The sequence below is a fragment of the Rhinolophus sinicus genome, chromosome 1 (genome assembly GCF_057876585.1).
Source record: "Rhinolophus sinicus isolate RSI-liver-muscle chromosome 1, RSI-T2T, whole genome shotgun sequence".
Classification (NCBI taxonomy): Eukaryota; Metazoa; Chordata; class Mammalia; order Chiroptera; family Rhinolophidae; genus Rhinolophus; species Rhinolophus sinicus.
The window spans coordinates 156,038,834-156,057,588 of NC_142501.1; the positions used below are offsets into that span (position 1 = coordinate 156,038,834).

At 38.5% G+C, this 18,755-nt stretch overlaps 1 protein-coding gene and 1 pseudogene across 14 annotated transcripts in view; one reads left to right on the top strand and one right to left on the bottom strand.

The window, feature by feature from the left end:
• RUFY3 (RUN and FYVE domain containing 3) overlaps window positions 1-18,755 on the top strand; it is a 67,541-nt gene that overhangs the window by 16,650 nt on the left and 32,136 nt on the right. For 8 of the 14 annotated variants that reach the window (XM_088791258.1, XM_088791259.1, XM_088791267.1 and 5 more), the window contains exon 2: window positions 11,112-11,165. The exons of the other annotated variants lie outside the window; for them this stretch is intronic. In XM_088791258.1, the coding sequence (XP_088647384.1) occupies window positions 11,112-11,165 (54 nt within the window). The remainder of the gene's footprint in view (window positions 1-11,111; window positions 11,166-18,755) is intronic. 14 annotated transcript variants of the gene reach the window in all.
• Window positions 13,585-18,237, bottom strand: LOC109461109 (centriole, cilia and spindle-associated protein pseudogene; annotated as a pseudogene).

Below are 18,755 nucleotides of genomic sequence, written 5' to 3' on the forward strand. Positions count from 1 at the left end.
AGACGATAATATAGACGGCGTAGCCTCAGCAATAGAAGTTTTTTGGTTTCCAGTTTTTGTTTTCTGATAACAGAGTTCCTGCCTCACTGTGCAGCCCACAGTGTAGGCCTGGACCTAAAGTTTCTGCCCAACTTAACCTTTAAACACATGGGAATAAATAAAAATGTTCGCTTCATTATTTTTATGCCCATTGGTGGTCAAGTTGGTGATCTCTTTCTTTTTTTTTTTTTTTTAAATATACTTTTTAAAAAAAAACAGAAGCTAATCTACAAATCTTTGATTGTAAGTAGATTTTCCCCAAAGACAGAAGCCTAGAATTGACTCCACAGGAAAGGAGAAGGTTCAGGAAAGGCTTTATCCAGTAAGTGAGATGGCCTGGACCCTGTGCAGTAACTAAGTGATCACCAAGCAGATGTGGTGAGGAGGGCATTTAAAACAGGGCATAGTGAGCTGGCCGAGCTGGGGCATAGCAAGTAGTTAGGAGGGCTACCTACCTGATTGTAAGTTAGGGGGATTAAATGAGATAATTAATGTAAAGCACCTTATAAAAATTAGTTATTTGTGTAATAGTTATTCAAACTATAACAGTTTAAACCACATTCTTAAATATATTACCATTTTAATATATATTTCTGTTTTTGAATCTAACCTTCTGAAATAGTCTGAACTCATTGTTTACCAGACACACTAAAAGTGAATATGAGTTGCTTAAATTCACGTTTTAGCATTAAATAAAATTCAGGTATCAAGAAATACTTGTTTTCCTATTAACCTTCTTTTAAAGATGGGGAATCTGATATTGAGAAGTAATGCAAGGTGTTCAGTTTAATAAAATATACCATTTGGCTACAAAGACAACTATGAGCTTTGAAATTACTTTTTTAACTTAGAAAACTTCCTTCTCAAATACAGATAATAAGAGACAGACTGAAGAAATGATATATTGGACAGACACATTAAGAAGAGAACCTTTTTCAAGTCTTTGATTTTAAGGTTACTGTACAGAACTATGTGATGGCAGACTTCATACATGCTGTTATTGCATAGCTACAGTTTTTCCCTGGCAGTAGCATTTTGCTTTAGTTTTCATTTAGGATATCTGACATTCATACTGTAATGTATAAAGTGAGAGCTTATATGAAACATCTGTGTGCATAGACAGTACTGCACTACACGCATGGAATGTGTTTTAAGTCTGTCAGTTGGTCAGAAATATTTATTGGACATGCCTTGATGCAAAGTCCAGTTCTAGGGACTAAAACAGACAGGCCTTTAGTGAGTTCACTGTCGAGATAAGGAGATGAAACAAAGATGTCAGAGGCTGCTGTAAAACAAATGTGAACCACTTAGTTGCCAAAGTTCTACTCTGTTTCTTAGTAACTGGGACATGGAGTTCAAAGCCACACAGCGTTTAGAGTGATCACATTTCCCAAAAGACAGTATGGGTGCAGATTTGGGATCAGGTTTTTCCAGTCAATAGGGAATACTCTACTGATATGATATAAGCAGGGGAAAATCCCCTGAAGATGAAATGGAAAATGTTTGTTACTCAGTGGCTGTGGGAAGTGTCTATGCTGAGATAACTCCAATGACATTTACTAAGGTACTTTTATTCATTAATATCACCGCATGCTAGTGTACCCCATCCTGCCTGGGGACTGTATGTTTTAATGAAAAAAGTGCACGTCCCAATGGGCATTTTGGCAGGAGAAGCCAAATGGCTGTTTACCAAGAAACTTTATAGCATGAATTCATTCCAGTCTTGTGCAGGGCTTCTAATCCTGGGATCCACGATCCTAAAAATTATACATAAAATCTTATATCTGTGCATTTTTTTCTGGGGGAGAATCCTTAGTGTTCATTAGAACCCCCAAAGGAAAAAAAAAGTAATTCTTCAGAAACATGCAGTTTTTATCGTAAGATCAGACCCTTGGCCCTTCATTCAACATACATTTAGGTGTCCCACTTATAATTGGTGCCCCACACTGCACTAGGTCCGAAGGTTCAGCACAGTGAGCAAACCCAGTCCTCGGTGCTTTCCGACCGCATTAGCAATGGGGGGGGGGGGGGGGGGGACTTCAAGTACCATGGCAGTTGTTGCCATACAAGGGTATAGAGCCAAAAATCTAATCTTAGGGAGTTCCAGGGAAGATTTCCAGTTGAAGTAATGTTTGGGGTCAGACCTTAAAGGTGTGCAGGACTTATCAGGGCATTAACTGGAGGCAGTGGGATGGAGTGAGGTGAGGTGGGGAGACAGCGCTTTCAGAGACCCAAAAGCCAGAACTGGAAGATTTCCAGTATATATTTTCAGCCCCTTTCCGAATTTCCTTTCCATTAAATTTGATCAGAAATGCAATCTGTTTTACCTCTTTGAGCAGAAATATTAATAAAGCCACATGCTCTACTCTGGACAAAATGGTAGGGGTAGTGATAAAATAGATTTTTTTTCTTTTCTGGTTGTGCACAGTATTAATTTTTTACCATTAAAATCTGATGTATTTTAACAGTGAATAAGTTCATTATATGTGTGCATTTATTTCTATACTTTAATAAAATAAGGATGTAGTAAATCATATAATAAGACTTAACCAGAATCATTTCTCCCAATTAAAAGAAAAATAAAACGATTACTTAATATTGAATATCAGTAACATACAAATTTGTGACTAGGCTTCCTAGTTTCACTTACTTATGTGTGAACCTTCCCTTATCTTTTTGATGATGAACATGTATTTCTTCTACTAAGAAAACTATAAGCATGTAATGAATGCTCAAATTGACATTCGAGGATACGAGTATAATACATAAGTAGCAGAGCCAGGATACAAACACGGGCAGCCACAGTTAACCTGTGATACAGCACTCCTGTACCGGCATTCAGTGAGCATAAGTCCAACAACAGACCTTTATGTAATAAGGGTGTCTTCTTCCCAGTTTCTGGTGACATATTTCCAGCAGTTATGTACACAGTTGAACATAGCATTGGCCAGTTTAAGTCCAGTGAGCATCCAAATGAGGCCAAAAGCAAGCCATTTGGGACAAATATTTACATAGTTGTGTAGATACTGGCCAAACAGCAAAAATGGCACATGGCTGAAACTGACCTGGCTGGCAGGCAGCACATTTATGTGTTAAATTTAAAGTATTTCTCAAGCAGATGTACAAAATGATGTGAAAACCTGTTGTCATAGCAGTAGTGTTCGTAATTATGGATTGTTTGCAGTAGTAACTACATTGAATCCTTACTCTTTAGCCAAGCATTCCTGTGCCCTTCTTTGAGTGATCTTGCTTATCCAATGTTTTTGCAAACTCCTTTTCAGTATTTACCTATTCCAGCTAGGCTGTTGATTCTGTACTTTGCCAAAACCCTAATTATTGTTGTTATACTACTCCCTCTTGAGATTATTCATGCTGACATTAAATTAGGCAAGGGAAAGGACCCGTGACTCCCTTCGTCCCCAAGGCCTTCTCTAACAATCCAACACCCTCATCTTCTGAATCATTGGGTACTGTCTGCGTCACTTGATTGAATGCACTTGGAATCACTCTCCAGTGACTTACTTACGTATTTTAATCCATGTGATTCCTCTTTTGCGTCCTTCAGAAGGCCTCACAGTACTGTGTACTGTTTATGATAGATATCCAGCACATTTAAAGTGAACTCATTAATGCCCCATAACCCTAGAAAATAATGCATTTTAAAAGAAAAGATTATTGGAATACCTTCCCTCCATTGCACACAATTTACAGTTTCTAGGTTTTTAAATTTTTCTTTCTTTTTAAATCATTTATCTCATATTCCAGACTCACTGTATCTTATTTAGAAAATAGAAGTTTATGTAAGTTACAATATAATTTATTGTTATTTAAAATATCGATGAGTAATATTTAGTGCTGATGAAAAGTATGAGAAGACTCAGGAAGGGGCTCTGCTAGCAGAGTATTACATTGGTACAGCCTTTTTGGAAATCACTTAATTAGTGTGTATCGAGAACCTTAAAAGATTAATTCCCAGTGATTATACCAGACATCGATCCTAAGAAAATAATCAGAGATAGACAAAAAGTTTGCATATGTATATTTATCATGGTATTGTGATTTATTGCAGCAAAACCTTAAAAGCACCTTTAGTAACCTAACAGGAAAATTGTTCAATAAATTCTAGAACATCTGAACAATGAACACTCAAAATGGTGTGTAGAAGAATATTTAATAGCATAGGGTATTATTTAGAACATACTAGTCGTGTACACTGTGATCACAATTTGTTTAGAATCACAAATTGTTTAGAATATAAAAAGTAGATACACTATGATCACAACTTGTTATAAATGTAGGTGCACATACACACGAATAAAAGGGAATGTACCAAAAATGTAAAAAGTGATTATTTCTGGACAGTGGAACTGGTGATTTTTATAATATTCTTCAAAGTTCTTTATGTTTTTAAAATATCCTACAAGAACATATTAATATATAATCAGGAAAAATGCTATTTTTTTTTAAAGCAAAAAGCTTTATGTAAACTATAGGTATGCAATCATCCGTCCATGTGACTCACATTTATTAAGTACCGTCTGTGACAGAGTTTCACACAGCGATGAACAAGAGCAGTCGCTTAGAAGTGGAGCCACTGCTTTGGATTCAGTTTCCAGTATCATTTTTGTCTATTTGTAGTAGACATTTTGGATTTTTCCAGGTCACAGCCCTGTGTTTTCTTACTGCCACGCTTTGTTTTCAGAGCTTTCTAAATGCTGCGTGTAGGGCAGCTTTCTAAATGCTGCGACCCACAGTGCCTGACCTTAGTGCGTTCTGTACAGCGTTTGACTTATTCCCTCCCTAAGTGTTCAGAAAATAACACCTGAGTCGTTGGGAATCTTTTTTTTTCCCCCCACAGAATCATGTTATTGTTCTATGCTTTCTGTGTGGCACACCTCCTTTTGTCATCTGCCCTTGGTGAGATTACTGGAACATTTGTTGTTCCGCCCGGTTAACCTCATATTTATACATTATCAGGTTCTCTGGGTGATTACATTACATGCACGAGGTGGCCTTTGTGAACTTCTCAAAACGAGAAGGTGGTAGCTTTTTATACCATCTCAGAGACCTACAGGCAAAGTTCTTTGGACATGGTTCATCCCACTCAGTTGCTCTGCTCTGGGAATAGCCCAACTAGACACCCTTTCAAGGTAAGTTTTACCTAGTCTGGGATTTTTGTAAAATCCTAAACTGGGAAGGGATATCAGCAGAGTGTCATTTGCACCCCAGTCTGTATTCAAGCCTCCCGAGAGCTACATGATGCCTCTGGGCTGACTGTATCGTGCTTTCCCTAAAATCAGCTTTCTCCTTCCCATTTCAGGTCTGCTTTCACTTTATTCCCAATCCCTTAATACTCTTGCACTGCTCTCCACTTTAGTGCACTGTCACGAATCACGTGCCTTACTGTCTTTCCTCTCTATTGGTGAGCCCTTTCGGGATCTTTCTTAGAACAGAGCTTTTATTGTAATCTTTTATTTGTGCCTTTCCTAATAGAGTTCATGTTTACTCTTTGGATTATCAGCTTCCGACACCAAAAGGTCATTTGTCCTAAACTAATCCCTGACATATTTATCATTTTCCTGAGGTAAACGCTGTGTCAGAATTAGATAACTAGTACTCAGTGATGGAACTCAGATTGGAATTCAAGTTGTTGATTCCCAAAACCAGGTGCCTCTGAGACCTGGCTGTAAAGAGAGCAAGTGCTGTCATTTGAGAGAACCCACACAATTCTCTGCTCTTCAGTTGTAGTTCTGTATTGTTTTGTTTCTTTTTTTTTCTTTTTGGTGGTGCCCCTTTTTGGGAGGTGGTGGTAGAGAGTGTAATGGGGCACAATTTTCCATAGTGGTTCCTCCAACCCCTCACCAGTTGACTGACTGCTATGAAGTACTTTTGAGTACAGGGGTATAAATACTAAAATCTGTTCCCTTGCAATTTTTGGTATTTGAACTTTTATGAAGAACACATAGAAGGATTAGATGAGCTTGGAAGCATAAGTATGGAGGAACAGTGAAATGGCCCCTAAATAATTATTGATTTTTCATCGTAATTAAATATTCCCATAATAAAATGATAAAATGTACATGTCAGTGTGGTGAATATAGTGTGTCTGTGTGTGTGTGTGTATGTGTGTGTGTGTGTATATATATATATATATATATATATATATATATATATATATATGGAAACTTGAGTGTTACAGAATACAGAAAAGTAGAAAATACAAAATAGTATAATTCATCTAAAATTCTAAAACTTATCAATAACCACTGATCAGGTTAATCACCAGATTTTCTTTTTTTAATATATACACACAGAGTTCACCTACAAGCTCACACAATTTTATACATGTAAAATCATACCATATCTGTGTTGTGTGAACTACCTTTTTTCTCTGCAGTATCTTTCCACATGAGTAATAGAAATCTGTATCACCTCACTTAATGTCTTCAGTTGCTCGAATTTGCCATAATTTCTTTGACTTCCTACAGATGTGCCACAGATAGTTTTGGTACATTATTATATTTATAACTTGAACACTTTACCAGCTTTCATTTTCAGAAGTGGAATTTCTGGGTGAAGTAGTAATATATTTTAATTTTTTAATGCACATTTCCAAGCTGCTGTGAATGTTTAAAAAATATATGTAATAGCATGGCATCATGAACTTCCATATTGGCTACTTCTTTGCAACTCATTTTTGCCTTTTGCTGCTGTATTTGGTTGTGGTTTCTCACACTATTTAAAATATGAACTTTCCAAAGGAGATAGTTATGGTTTTTTAGAACAGTTGATTCAGCAACTGTAAAATGCATGATACTGGGTTTTTGTTTGTTTGTTTGTTTGTTTGTTTTCTTTAAGCTAATGGCAATGTCCTAAGCAGAAGAGGGTGAGTTTTACTGTTAATGTGCAATGAGAAATTTCATGCTTTTCTAAGAGCACTAGAGTTTGCTTTCTGGGATGAAAAGGCTACTGGGATTTCTTTTTTCTTTCTCCTAAAGAAGTAAAATAGAGTGTGTATGAGAAGTACTGTGTTTCATCTGAGAATCCCAAAATGTCTAGTCTTGTGGGCAGCAGCTTCCCAGTTGAGGTGTATCAGAGACGTTCTCTGCCATTGCAGCCATTCAGGCAAGAGAGCAAAGGGCCTACCAATGGGGGCCCTTTACCTCATCCCGTCACCATCACGCCCTGGCCTCCCTAGCCTTCCAGTGTCACCTAGCTGCTCACCTGACTTAGGAATCTACTTTATCTGCTCACCTGACTTAGGAATCTGTTTTATCTTCTCTCATCTTTCTAATACCAATCCCTTTTGACTTTGTGCTCTAGCTGCTTAGTTCTCCTTAAGGACAATGTCTACAGATATTTCATCTTTGGAACGTCTGTACAAACTACTGTACAAACTGCCTTACTAAATTCCTTTGCTCAACATACATGCCCAGTAAATATTAAATTTATGACTCCGTATATCTGGATATAGCATCTCATCCCACAGGTTAAGGCCTCAGTCCCATGAGAGTGCTCCTGCACCCCCATCCCCACCCCTCCCCACCCCCCCACCCCCCACGCACACTCTTCAAATGCCAATAGAAAGTTAAGAATTTATAAGGATTTCAGGAGCCCTTTGTTAGGGACTGGGGATGAAGACCAAATATGTATTTTTTATTATAAATCACAATAGGACCATTTTTCCAGGACCATTTTTAGTTTCTGTGCTGATGTTTTTTGTTGTTTCTGTACTGTGGGGAGAAGATAGACCTTGGACTAAATTACTGGTTTATTGGAACAGGACCTCTTAATCATTTTTTGAAATTAGCTTGACAGTTCCTTTGTTAGTTTTTATCATTATGTTACCAAGCTAATTATATTATTGTTAGTTTAACAGCACCTCAGCTGTTAAATATGTCATTTGGTCTACTTACATTTGACTTTTTTCCCCTGTGTTCAATATTTAGTTTTTTAATACCATCCCCTCTGTTTTCTTTGAATAATTATGGCAAATAGAGGAATCCAGTTTGTAGCCAAATCAGAATACAGGGGCACACATTGGTTTCTTGTAAAGGTAAAGCAGACATTGAGGATCTGTGATATGCTAAGTACTTTAAATTTGTTAGCTTTTATTTTTACAACAATCCTTTAAAAGTTATGTGTGATCAGTAATTGGGGCTTCAGGAAGGATTTTCCCCAAGAACAAATAAACTTTTAAAAAGTAGCACTCTAAATAAAAGACAGCCTCAAGGAGATATATAACTTGGTTACATTTGTCTATAAACTTGACTGTAACTCTGTTGTCTATAGTAATAATACTCCTGCAGAAAGCATACATCAAGAAGAAGCGAGATCTCACAAACCTGTTTACATAAACAATGGAGAGGCACTTTGAGCCTATTCAAGGGCTGCTTCTAAGGAGGAAAGGAGTTTCAGCCAGTTCCCTCATCCAAATTAAAAAGAAGTAACTAGAGCAGTGGCTCCACCCCAGGTCTGTCTCAGTGTCAAAGCCAGCACCTCTTCTACCAGACCACACTGCTGTCGTCATTGAGTCACTATGGACTTACTGTATAATCAATTATTTTGCAGTACAACTTAATTGAATATTTCCAGAGCTACATAAATTAGTCTATTGATTTATTCATTCTTATACCTGAAATAGAATAATAGCCAAGAAAACAGAATAAACCTCAGATAAGCTATGCATCTAATTCGGGGCCCTTATACGGTTCCAACCTTGTCTATTATTTCTTGACTTTAAAAAATGCTTTTGTTCATATGCATCTTAAAAATAAGATTGTAGAGTCTGTTAGGCGCAGCATTTTTAACCATTTAATCGAGGCGTTTGGTGTGGAGTGGTGGTCCTGATGTTCTGTTACCAGTCTTATGACACCACTCACAATGACAGTCCCTTGGCGTTTCTGAACTATGCATTCCTTTCCTTGTCACTCAGTGTGGTGAGTGGGAACTGAGGCTGTTCAACCACAGTAACTGGAAGCTCCCCCTTACTTTTTACTTTAACATTTACAGTACACATCTGGCACAATTCTGATCGGTACAACTGTAGATTATGCATTATCTGTAGCAACATTTTAATCCAGACCTATCTTCAGTATCAACTAGCCAGCCTTTAGATTACTCCTCTGTGCAATTTGTGAATATGTGTTTTAATGGTACAAATTAAAGTTAATGTAGTTTTTTAAACAAGACAAAACATGCTCAAGGCAACCAAATATTATCTCTTGAGAAATTAAATGCTCTGGGAAAGAAACAAAGTTGTCCATGCTACCATCCACCTCTTTGATTCATGTATTAGATGCTTCTGTTGTTGTTTTAATAATTTGAAGATATTCCAGAGGGCACACTTTTTAAAAAACATTTTATAAATCCTTCTTTTGAGGTTGTAGAGAACAGCATTGTATCCATTCTTGAAAACATAAAATCCTGACCATGCCAAGGTAAAGTGAAGAACAACTTCAAAAGGACAAAACACATCTTTGACCTTTCAGGGGAGGAGGGCTCTTTTAGATTGATTCCATTGCTCTGACTCTCATAACTTAAAATTTTTGTTTAAAAAGCCAAATTAGAGAATATCTGGTTGGAACAGAAAAGTGCTCTAGATGGGTCATGCTGAGGGAAAAGTTGGAGAGATAGATCCTTTTACTTACCACCCATTTCTGCCTAGGACTTCACTTTCCACAGCTCTTTGCACTAATCTTGGAGGATCTTTTTATTTTGCTGTAATAAGGTAGACTTTTGTTTTATTAGGTGACAAGTATGGTTTCTAGTTCAAGAAAATAAAGAATAAAATAAGAATATTTACCTTACTGATGTTCACAAGGTCACATAGCAAGTCTGTAGGGCAAACTAATGTAACAGTTAAAAGAGTACATACTTGTGAATTTATAATCCTACATAGACATATGAATCTGTAACATAGTCATAGGAATATACCTGAAATTATATTTGCAAATATATCTATATAATATATTTTGACACTAACTTACTGTAAAATAGTAGTAGCTAACACTTATATTGTGCTTTCTCTGTATGAGACACTTTCTAAGTGCTTTACACATACAGATCCACAATTGCAAAATCCAAAACTCTGAAAACCAAAAGCATTTCTCTTAAATTTGCCTGGACTCATTTGGTGCTAAAACATGACCTGAATTTACTTGAGGCTCTGTATAATCTTTATTCGTCCTATTTTATTTGAATATTTATTTCATGCAAAAGTATTAATGTGTTTGATTGTGAAGTGCTGTCCCCAGACCCTGCTAGTTCTGCATGTTTGTAGGCCTCGCGATGTACCATTTTACTTTTGTAAAATCAAATATATATTCTGAATTTCAAAATACATTTAGCCAGAAAATATTCAGATGAAGGATTTAGGACCTATGTTTACTCTTTTACTCCTCAGAACAGTACTGTGAGATAGGTACTGTTCTTCTCCCTGTTTTATAGATGAGGAAACTGGCTGAGGAAAAAGAGATGAAGTACTTTACTGTACCTGGACCAAAGTCATACAGCCAGTAAGGGATGGAACTGGGATGTGAGCCCAGGCCTCTAGCTCTTGAGTCTGTTCTCTCAACTGCTACGGTCTCCTACCTCTGTTTATAAAATGACTTCCTTGGGATGGTGATGGAAATTAGGAATTTAACCCTGGTTCTAAAAAATGTTCAACATGTTCTTTAGTTTCACTGAAGTGATTAAATGTTGAATGAGGTCAACATTGTGTACACTTAGAATACAAAGAACCTAATCCTGATTTTCAGTGGGGAAAAAAAATCTGCGTTACTTTTTTATGGGATATGAATCTTTGTTTCCTTTTATTAGAAACTTTGAAATTATTAATCTTAGTTTTGAAACATATTTAATATAGTTGATACCTCTGCTTAGTTAGTGTCATATTCCTCCCGAGTGTGTTCCCAGCCCTTTTCACTGTTAATCTCTGGGTTAAGTGGAAAGAGTTCTAGAAATCTCCCTTCCAATGATCCCTTTTGAAACCTTGTTTTTAATAGCACTTTTCTTTCTTGGCTTGCATGACACTTTATCTTTCTTTTCCTTTCTTTTTGCCGTTTGCAAAGACTCTTGGGAGGATTTGACAGATTTGGTGGAGCAAATGCGCGATGATACAGAAGGTGCGTGCCACACCAACATCTTTCAGCTTTTTTCATTCTTTCTTTTTTTCAAAAAATTTTCTAACCGCCTTCTGATTGTTTTCCATAAGAGGGAATGTCAGCTTTAGGATTTATTTCCCATGGCAATAACTGGAGCAGTAAGCATATTTGCCATATTTTCCATACAGGATTAGGGTTTTCACAGTCTTGCATTTAAAATCTTTATCGTTGTGGTTTCAAGTAAAGTGGCATTAATATATGTTTATATTGTTCCTTTAGGATATTTGTTAAACGACATGTTCAAAAGGGGCTTTATTTCAGGATTCTATCACGTTTTTCTATGGCTGTTTCTTCATTTGTGTGTTGGGAAGATGTAAATTTTTTTTAATCATTCATGAAAGTATATTTATACATAATTATATATATACTATGTATACTATATACATTTTATATGTGTGTGTGTGTGTGTGTGTATATATGTATTTGTGTGTGTGTGGGTGTCTGTGTGGGTGTATGTGTGAATCCCACAGTAGTCAAAAGAAACATATCCCAGGAATCTAAAGTATTTGGTCTGGAATGTTGCTCTGACTTTCCATGACATGGCTTTTCCAGGACATGAGGTACTTTGAGCTCGGTCGGCATTCCTTTCTGGTGGAATTACTTTGAAAAGTAGCACATATGTTGTAATGTATGAAGGGTCCCAGTTGTTCAGTAGTTGGCACCTAACTTTAGGGAGCTCAAGGTTTACAGCTCAAGGTTTACATGTTTTATAATAAAAATAGAAAAATTCAAGTTTGGCTCTCCTTTGCTATATCATCTTACATTATTCTCTCTTTGCCTGGGCAACTAATGGTCCCCCAGCTTTAGCACACACTCCCCTCGTGCGCGCGCACACACACACACACACACACACACACTGCTCTGCACACACTGGCCCTTACACTGCCGCAGCCTCTCCTGCCTTGTTCCTGTGACCTCCCATTCAGTGCATTGACTCTCCTTCTCCCTGCCCATGGGCCACCCGCGTCACCCTTCTGTGTGGCTGAGAGCTCCAGGAGGTGCATGCAGCTCGACAGCTTTGGCCCATATTCATTTCTCCATTTCTTCACTCAAGTCCTGAAGAACTTGGAGCTTAAAACTCTTGTTCTCTAATTCTTGTGTGTTTATCGTCCTCATTACGGTGTTAAATCCTGGAGAGCAGAGATTGTGTGAAACTTCTTGGTATCCAAATCAGGCCGGGGATGGTCACACAGACAAAATTAAGGCAGTTTTCCCTCTCCAGCGATGCCAAATAGTTTCTTCTTCTGCACTTTGCTTTGAATTAGTAAATTATCCTGCATTTCATCTCATGTCCTATAGTAAAACTATTTATTACATCTTTGATTCTGCTTTTAATACAATTAGTTATGTATAATTCAATGAAAAAACAAATCAGTATAATCTGGTTGATTGGCAGTTCATAGAAAAAAAAGAGGATGATGTTGATTCAGTCAATGAACAGTGTTTCCTATTATGTTAGCTGCTATTATTATTTACCAGGCACAAATCAGGTTTAAGCTTCCTTTAATAGATTAGGTACTTTAAAAATGCTACATAAAAGCCAACAAATCTATGCCCTTCTTAAGGTCTTCTTTGAGTCAACCCTGGCAAAATTCCATTTTTTTTAATATAAAGTACTACTGCAAGAATCAAGTCTACTGTGAGAGTCAGCCTCCTTTTTCATTTTGTTTTTGCTGGAATTTTACAATAGAAAACTCTAGGTTTCAGATTTGATCTGATAGCTTTTGGGGGTTTTTGTTTTAATTTTGGCAAGAGTGAAGGTTTTTCTGAACTGACTTTTTATAGTGATGGTTGGTTTTACATTCAGTGTGTTTGCAACTCCTGTCTAGTGTAATGTGAAGTGTCTTCTTGGTGTGGAATAGTATCATGCTTATAATATTGATTAATTATCTTGCATCTTATTATATGCTATTAATTTGTGTCTACAACTTTGAAACTCAGTAGAAAATTATGAAGATTAAATGAAATAGTAAAATGGACATAGTTTACTGTCTTTCGTTTCTCAATAAATATTGAACTCCTTTCTGTGCTCATTACAAGCCTTTTAAACAGATTCGGTGAATTTGCAGTTGCCCAGATTACTACTTATCTCTCTGAGCATTGAAATGGTTGGGACATTACTTGAATTAGAGAAATAATATAGATGTGTGAACTATTACCTGATTAAGATTGCTTACTGGTTCCTTGAACTGTTTCTTTTGGGTTAAGATTTGATGTCCACCATCTTGAAAAATGGAAGGAATATGTCTAATAGATTTTCTTAGCATCTAGCACTCCATCAGATAGTGATTCAATAGAGGTTTATTTTAAATTAAATAAAATTGTAGTACTTATATTTATGAAAGACCATAATACTTTTAATAGCTAACAATTTTTTGTGCTTAGTATGCCCAAGCATTTCTAAATACTTAACATATATGAACTTGTTTAATCTTCAAAACCCTATTATCATTTTGTAGATGAGGAAAGTGAGGCCTACAGAGTAAGAAGCTTTCCCAATGGAATACTACTCAGCTATAAAATGGAACAAACTTCTGATGCACACAACAACCTAAAAGAATCTCTAAAGAATTATGCTGAGTGAAAAAAAGCCAATTAAAAAGTTGCATACTATATGATTCCATTTATATAACATTCTTGAAATGACAAAAACTATAGAAATGAAGACTAAATTAGCAGTTGCCAAGGGTTAGGAGAGGGTAGGGAGCAGGAGGGAAGTAGATTTGGCTACAAAAGGGTGATATGAGCGATCCTTGTGTTGATTGAAACATTCTGTCTTGACTGTAATTCAACGTCTGTATCCTGGTTTTGATAATGTTTTCTAGTATCGCAAGGTGTTACCTTTGGGGGAAATGGGTTATGGGTACACAGTATCTCTGTATTATTTTTACAGCTGCATGTGAAACTGTAATTAGAGAGAGAGAGAGAGAGAGAGAGAGAGAGAGAGAGAGAGAGAGAGAGATTCCCAGAGTCACACAACTTGGGAAGGGTTTTAGTTGAGTTTTAACTCCAGCAGGCTTGCTTCAGAGCTTATGCTTTTTCAAACAATTTTGATTCAAGATCCACTGTAAAAACATATTTTCATCAAAACTCAGCATACACATCATTTATGTTTATATATCAAGAACAAAAGTGTCAGGAAACAATACATGACCTTACTATGTGGAACATACTAAATCAATTTTATACTGCACTAAGGGGTATGACCTTTATTTAGTTCAGGACACTCCAGTATCCTGTATTGCCTCTCTGCTTTGTATCCATTTCAAAGACATAAACTACTAAGATATAAGCAAAAGAACGCTTCCTGAAATGACTCTTTTGAGTTCTGTTTCCAGCCCTATAATTGTTGGCACCCTTTAAAGGCTGGGTCAGTAACCCTGCATCCCCCTATTTCCCTTTAAACCATCTCCTCTGGTGAAAGCATCTTTTCTAATATGTACTCTTATTATCCTTATACTAGTGATTATCCAACACCAAACTAATTTTATTTACAACTATAAGATGAAAATTATGCTGACAATGTTTCCATGTAAATATCCTTTACTGTATCCAAAACCAAGATGATTTTACTCCTTAGCTCCATAATAGTTACTCTGTTTTCATTTCTATTTCCAGTCTCATAGGGCAAAAACCCTGGGTTATTTTTTTTTCATGGTAAATTGTTTTAATTAAGAGCTTAAATCCAAAATTTTAAAGAGTCTTGTGTAGCAATTATTTTATTCTATATTTTAAGTATATCACTGGATTCTAAAGCAGTTTCAAACTTTTCAACATGAAAGGTACTTGCAATGCTTAAGGACTTTAATAATAACAGCAAGAGTCATCAGTCACTACCACAGTTGTTTTAGACAACAAATAGAACTTGTTAAATATACACCTCAGTGAGGAGGAGAGCTCTTTTTGAAAAAAAGCTCACCTCAAAACGATGCAAAATACTTAAAAGGGCTTTTTTAAAAAGTTTACGATTCTTCAATATGAGTTCTGAAAGCTTAATACAGTTGTAAGAGGACACTGTGGAACAAAACATTTGTGTTATAAAAAGTGACCATTATACTTCAAAAACCGAGAGTAAAAATGCCAAGGCATGCTCGACCCGCCACCAAACACGACATTTTCATTCCCACATCTGAGGTGCTAAGTCGACCAAGCGCCCCTCTTCTCTCCTGTGAAGAATTCAGCACTCGTGCTTCTCGTCGACTCCTGTCTCCCCTGGATGGAACCAGTGTTCCTCAGAACACATTGTCCTGTCCCCAGAGCAAATGTACCAAAGAGAAGGAGCATGTCATTTACATACTGATATGTGTACACATTACCTTCTAAGTGAGATCTACCAGCTGGGAGTCTAGGACTGAGGTATTTCAGCCAAATGTCTAACTGTGCATCACTGAGGATTTGTTACCCGTGAGTCCTGTAGAGGAAAAGTGAATGCAGCATCTCTAATTGGCATCCTAAGTTTTGTCCCTCATCCTCCATGAGCAAGAGAATCTCAGTTTTATTAAATGAAATTTCAGGTAAGTTCTAAATGTCACTGCCAGCTTACTAGAAAAGGCAAAAGTCCACAGTGGATGTGAGTCTGCAGCAAGGGACCGATTCCTCATTATGGGTTCTAAAAACTCACAAGAAAAAAGTGAATCTGACTCCGGGGAAGCGTCAGGACCCCTGCAGACACACTGCGGGTGGGGCACTCCCACAGGAGCATCTGAACTATTAAACTGTTAAATAGTAACCATTTACTAGCTAATAATTTAAAGAGAAAAGATGACCCTCGCCTAGCCCAGCTAATTCTCAAATGTGAAGTATACATGAAGTCATGCTGAACTGAAATACAAATAAGTTGAATTTTTCAGAAACTACCCAAGCTCTGCTTTCACGGTACATGGACTTAGTGTCAGTACTGAAACTCATTGGGACTTGAGATTCTTTCACAAAACTCTACGGAAGGAAATGAGTCTGTGCCTCAAGTTGTGGAACGATCTGACCAACTAAGGGATCTAAAAAGCTATGGGTCACATAGGATCTGCCTGAACTTATGAAAACAATACTGAGCGTGAAGCATATATAGCCATTTAAAGACATTTGGTGTTGATATCTTAAAGGATTAATTAAGATGCTTTAAAACAAAACCCTTGTAAGAATATCAAAGATTTAGGGAATTATCTTCATAAATAACCAAGTGTCTATGGCTTCAACTGTCAGTCACCTTACTGCTGAGGAAGGTGAACAGGATTCATCCAAACAGAACAATCTTTTGCAAATTCAGTAAGAAAAACCTTGCATAGTCAGTTGGTTTCTTAGACCTGCGTCCAAGTTTCTTTTCATTTTTGTTTGTTTGCTCTTGCGTTTACACTTCTTAAAGGAGACTGTCCACGCAGCTACTTCTTCCTCTAAGCTCGAGCCGAGTAGCATCTCATGTACTCCGTCATCCACGGGTTCTCTGAGGACGAAGGCTTGGTCCTTCTGCTTTTTTCCACATCTACTGAGTGAGTCCGCTGCCTCTGAGCAGCCAGTTTCCTCTTTTCCATCTGTCTCCTGGTCTTGGCTCGTAATGCTGACTCATGAATCGCACACACTGGGGCGGACGCACAGACGTTGTGAGTCCTTTGGCTTCCAGTGTCCGTGCGCTTTTCTCCCCAGCCGTACAGAGCAAAGGGATGCTTCCCTTTTGTTTGACTTGAAGATGTTTGAGGATTTCTGACCGCTTTCCCAGCTCCTCTCGCAAACAAGGCACCTTGCTGCTGTCGGGGTTCGCAGCTGGGCAGTCGGTCGGTCTCATTTGTTCTAACCTGTGGTTCAGGTTTTTCTTTTATGTCTTTCACTGGCATTGCTGGCAGAGCCGTGGCCCCCGCGTCCCCGGCCGGCTCCTCCGGGGCCCCGCGCGCCCGCCGTGCCGGCCCCACCGGCGCCCCGAGCTCCGCGGGCGGCGGCGGCGGCGAGTCCCGGGCGTCCCGTGGCGCGGGGCTGCGGGCGCCCGACGACACCGGGTCGTCCCAGAGCCAGGCTGCGTGCGCCTGCTCCTGCAGCCGGCGGCCCAGGCGGTAGAGCAGCCCCTCGCGGTAGCACGGCGCGTACTCGTCCCAGCGCGGCTCCCGGTAGCGCCTCATGTACTCGCTCGTCATCCCGCTGCCCGGGGACCCCGCCGGCACCACTGTCCGCCGCTCCGCGCCACCGCCGCCTACGGGACCCGCGCGCCCCACGACACAGAGGCCCGCCCCGCCCCTCCGGCCGCCCGGCCCGCTGCGACGTTTTCCTGGGTTATTCATGACTCCTCTGTTTCTTTAAGGTACACTTTTTCAAGGCAGGACATTTTGACCCTCTTCCCCCAAATTTGCATAATCCTCTCAGACTAATCATCCCCATACAAAGTTTTCATCATACTATTAATTCCCTGCTCAAAACCTAGGGCGGTTCCCCTTGCCTATTTCATGAATATACAAGTCTAGTTGTAGAGACCTCTGTCATCTGCCTCTAACCCCCCTGTGTTTTCCAGTTCTCCCTAGGAAGAACTCCCCATTCCATTCCTATTTCCTTCACCTCACTTTACACACCCATTTCCGTCTTTTGGAATACTTTCTTCCATGTTTTCTGTAATTTCACATTTGGAGTCTGCCTCAACTTCTTCAGTACGCTGAAATTTATCATGCTTTTGCAAGCTGAAAAATCAGCCTGTTACTGTTTCTTGGATACTGGCAAAAGACACAGGACTCCTAGGTCAGAGACAAAGGACCTTATTACTCATGACTCTGCAGGCAGCCTGAGCATCCACCCATTTGTGTAATTCCTCTTCTCCAGAGTCCCATCTGGGAGGCATCATATGGCTCAGCCAGATTCTCCTCATCTGGTGGGTAGTTTGTACTACAGCTGAGAAACACTGAGTTTGGGGGATCCACGCTTTTACAGGAAGCAGTAGGAAAGTCTTATCTTTCATGATTATCAGCTGCATAAACAGCCTTGAGAAATGGCCTGGGTAAAATAGTCAGGGTCTTGCAGTGTTGATACAATCCAGTGAACACATATAATAGTGTAAGAGGTCCAAGGACAATTGTCTCTCTCAACATTTTACAGGTAAGATATATAAAGAAATGAAAAATTTCCCCAATATCACTCAGGGAATATGAGAGAGACAGAAAGATCTAACTCTTCTAGATCAGAGTTCTAGGTCACAGTGTTGCCCCCTAACATTTAAATTATTCCATGGAGTAAATTGAGCAAAACAAGGAACTCTTGCGTTTGTACTTACCATCTAAATGTTTTATGTTGCATCAAAACAAAGAAGACTGACTATTGTCCTAAGTTCTAAGTGTTCCCAGACATCTTACAGGTATCCTCCTGTGGTGTAGAATTCTTCAGGTGAAGATACCTGAAGAAGGTTGGGAAACTTTCCCAAATTAAAATTGATATTATGATATGGGAGCCCAATGAAGAGGAAATCAGTGGGTCATCCAACCCTGGGTCATCCCTCAAAGCTAACTCCCTCGTCTCCACAGAGTGTCTGGTTCCATCCCTTATTATTTCTCTCCTCAATTATTGCAGTAGGCCATTTCTTGCTCC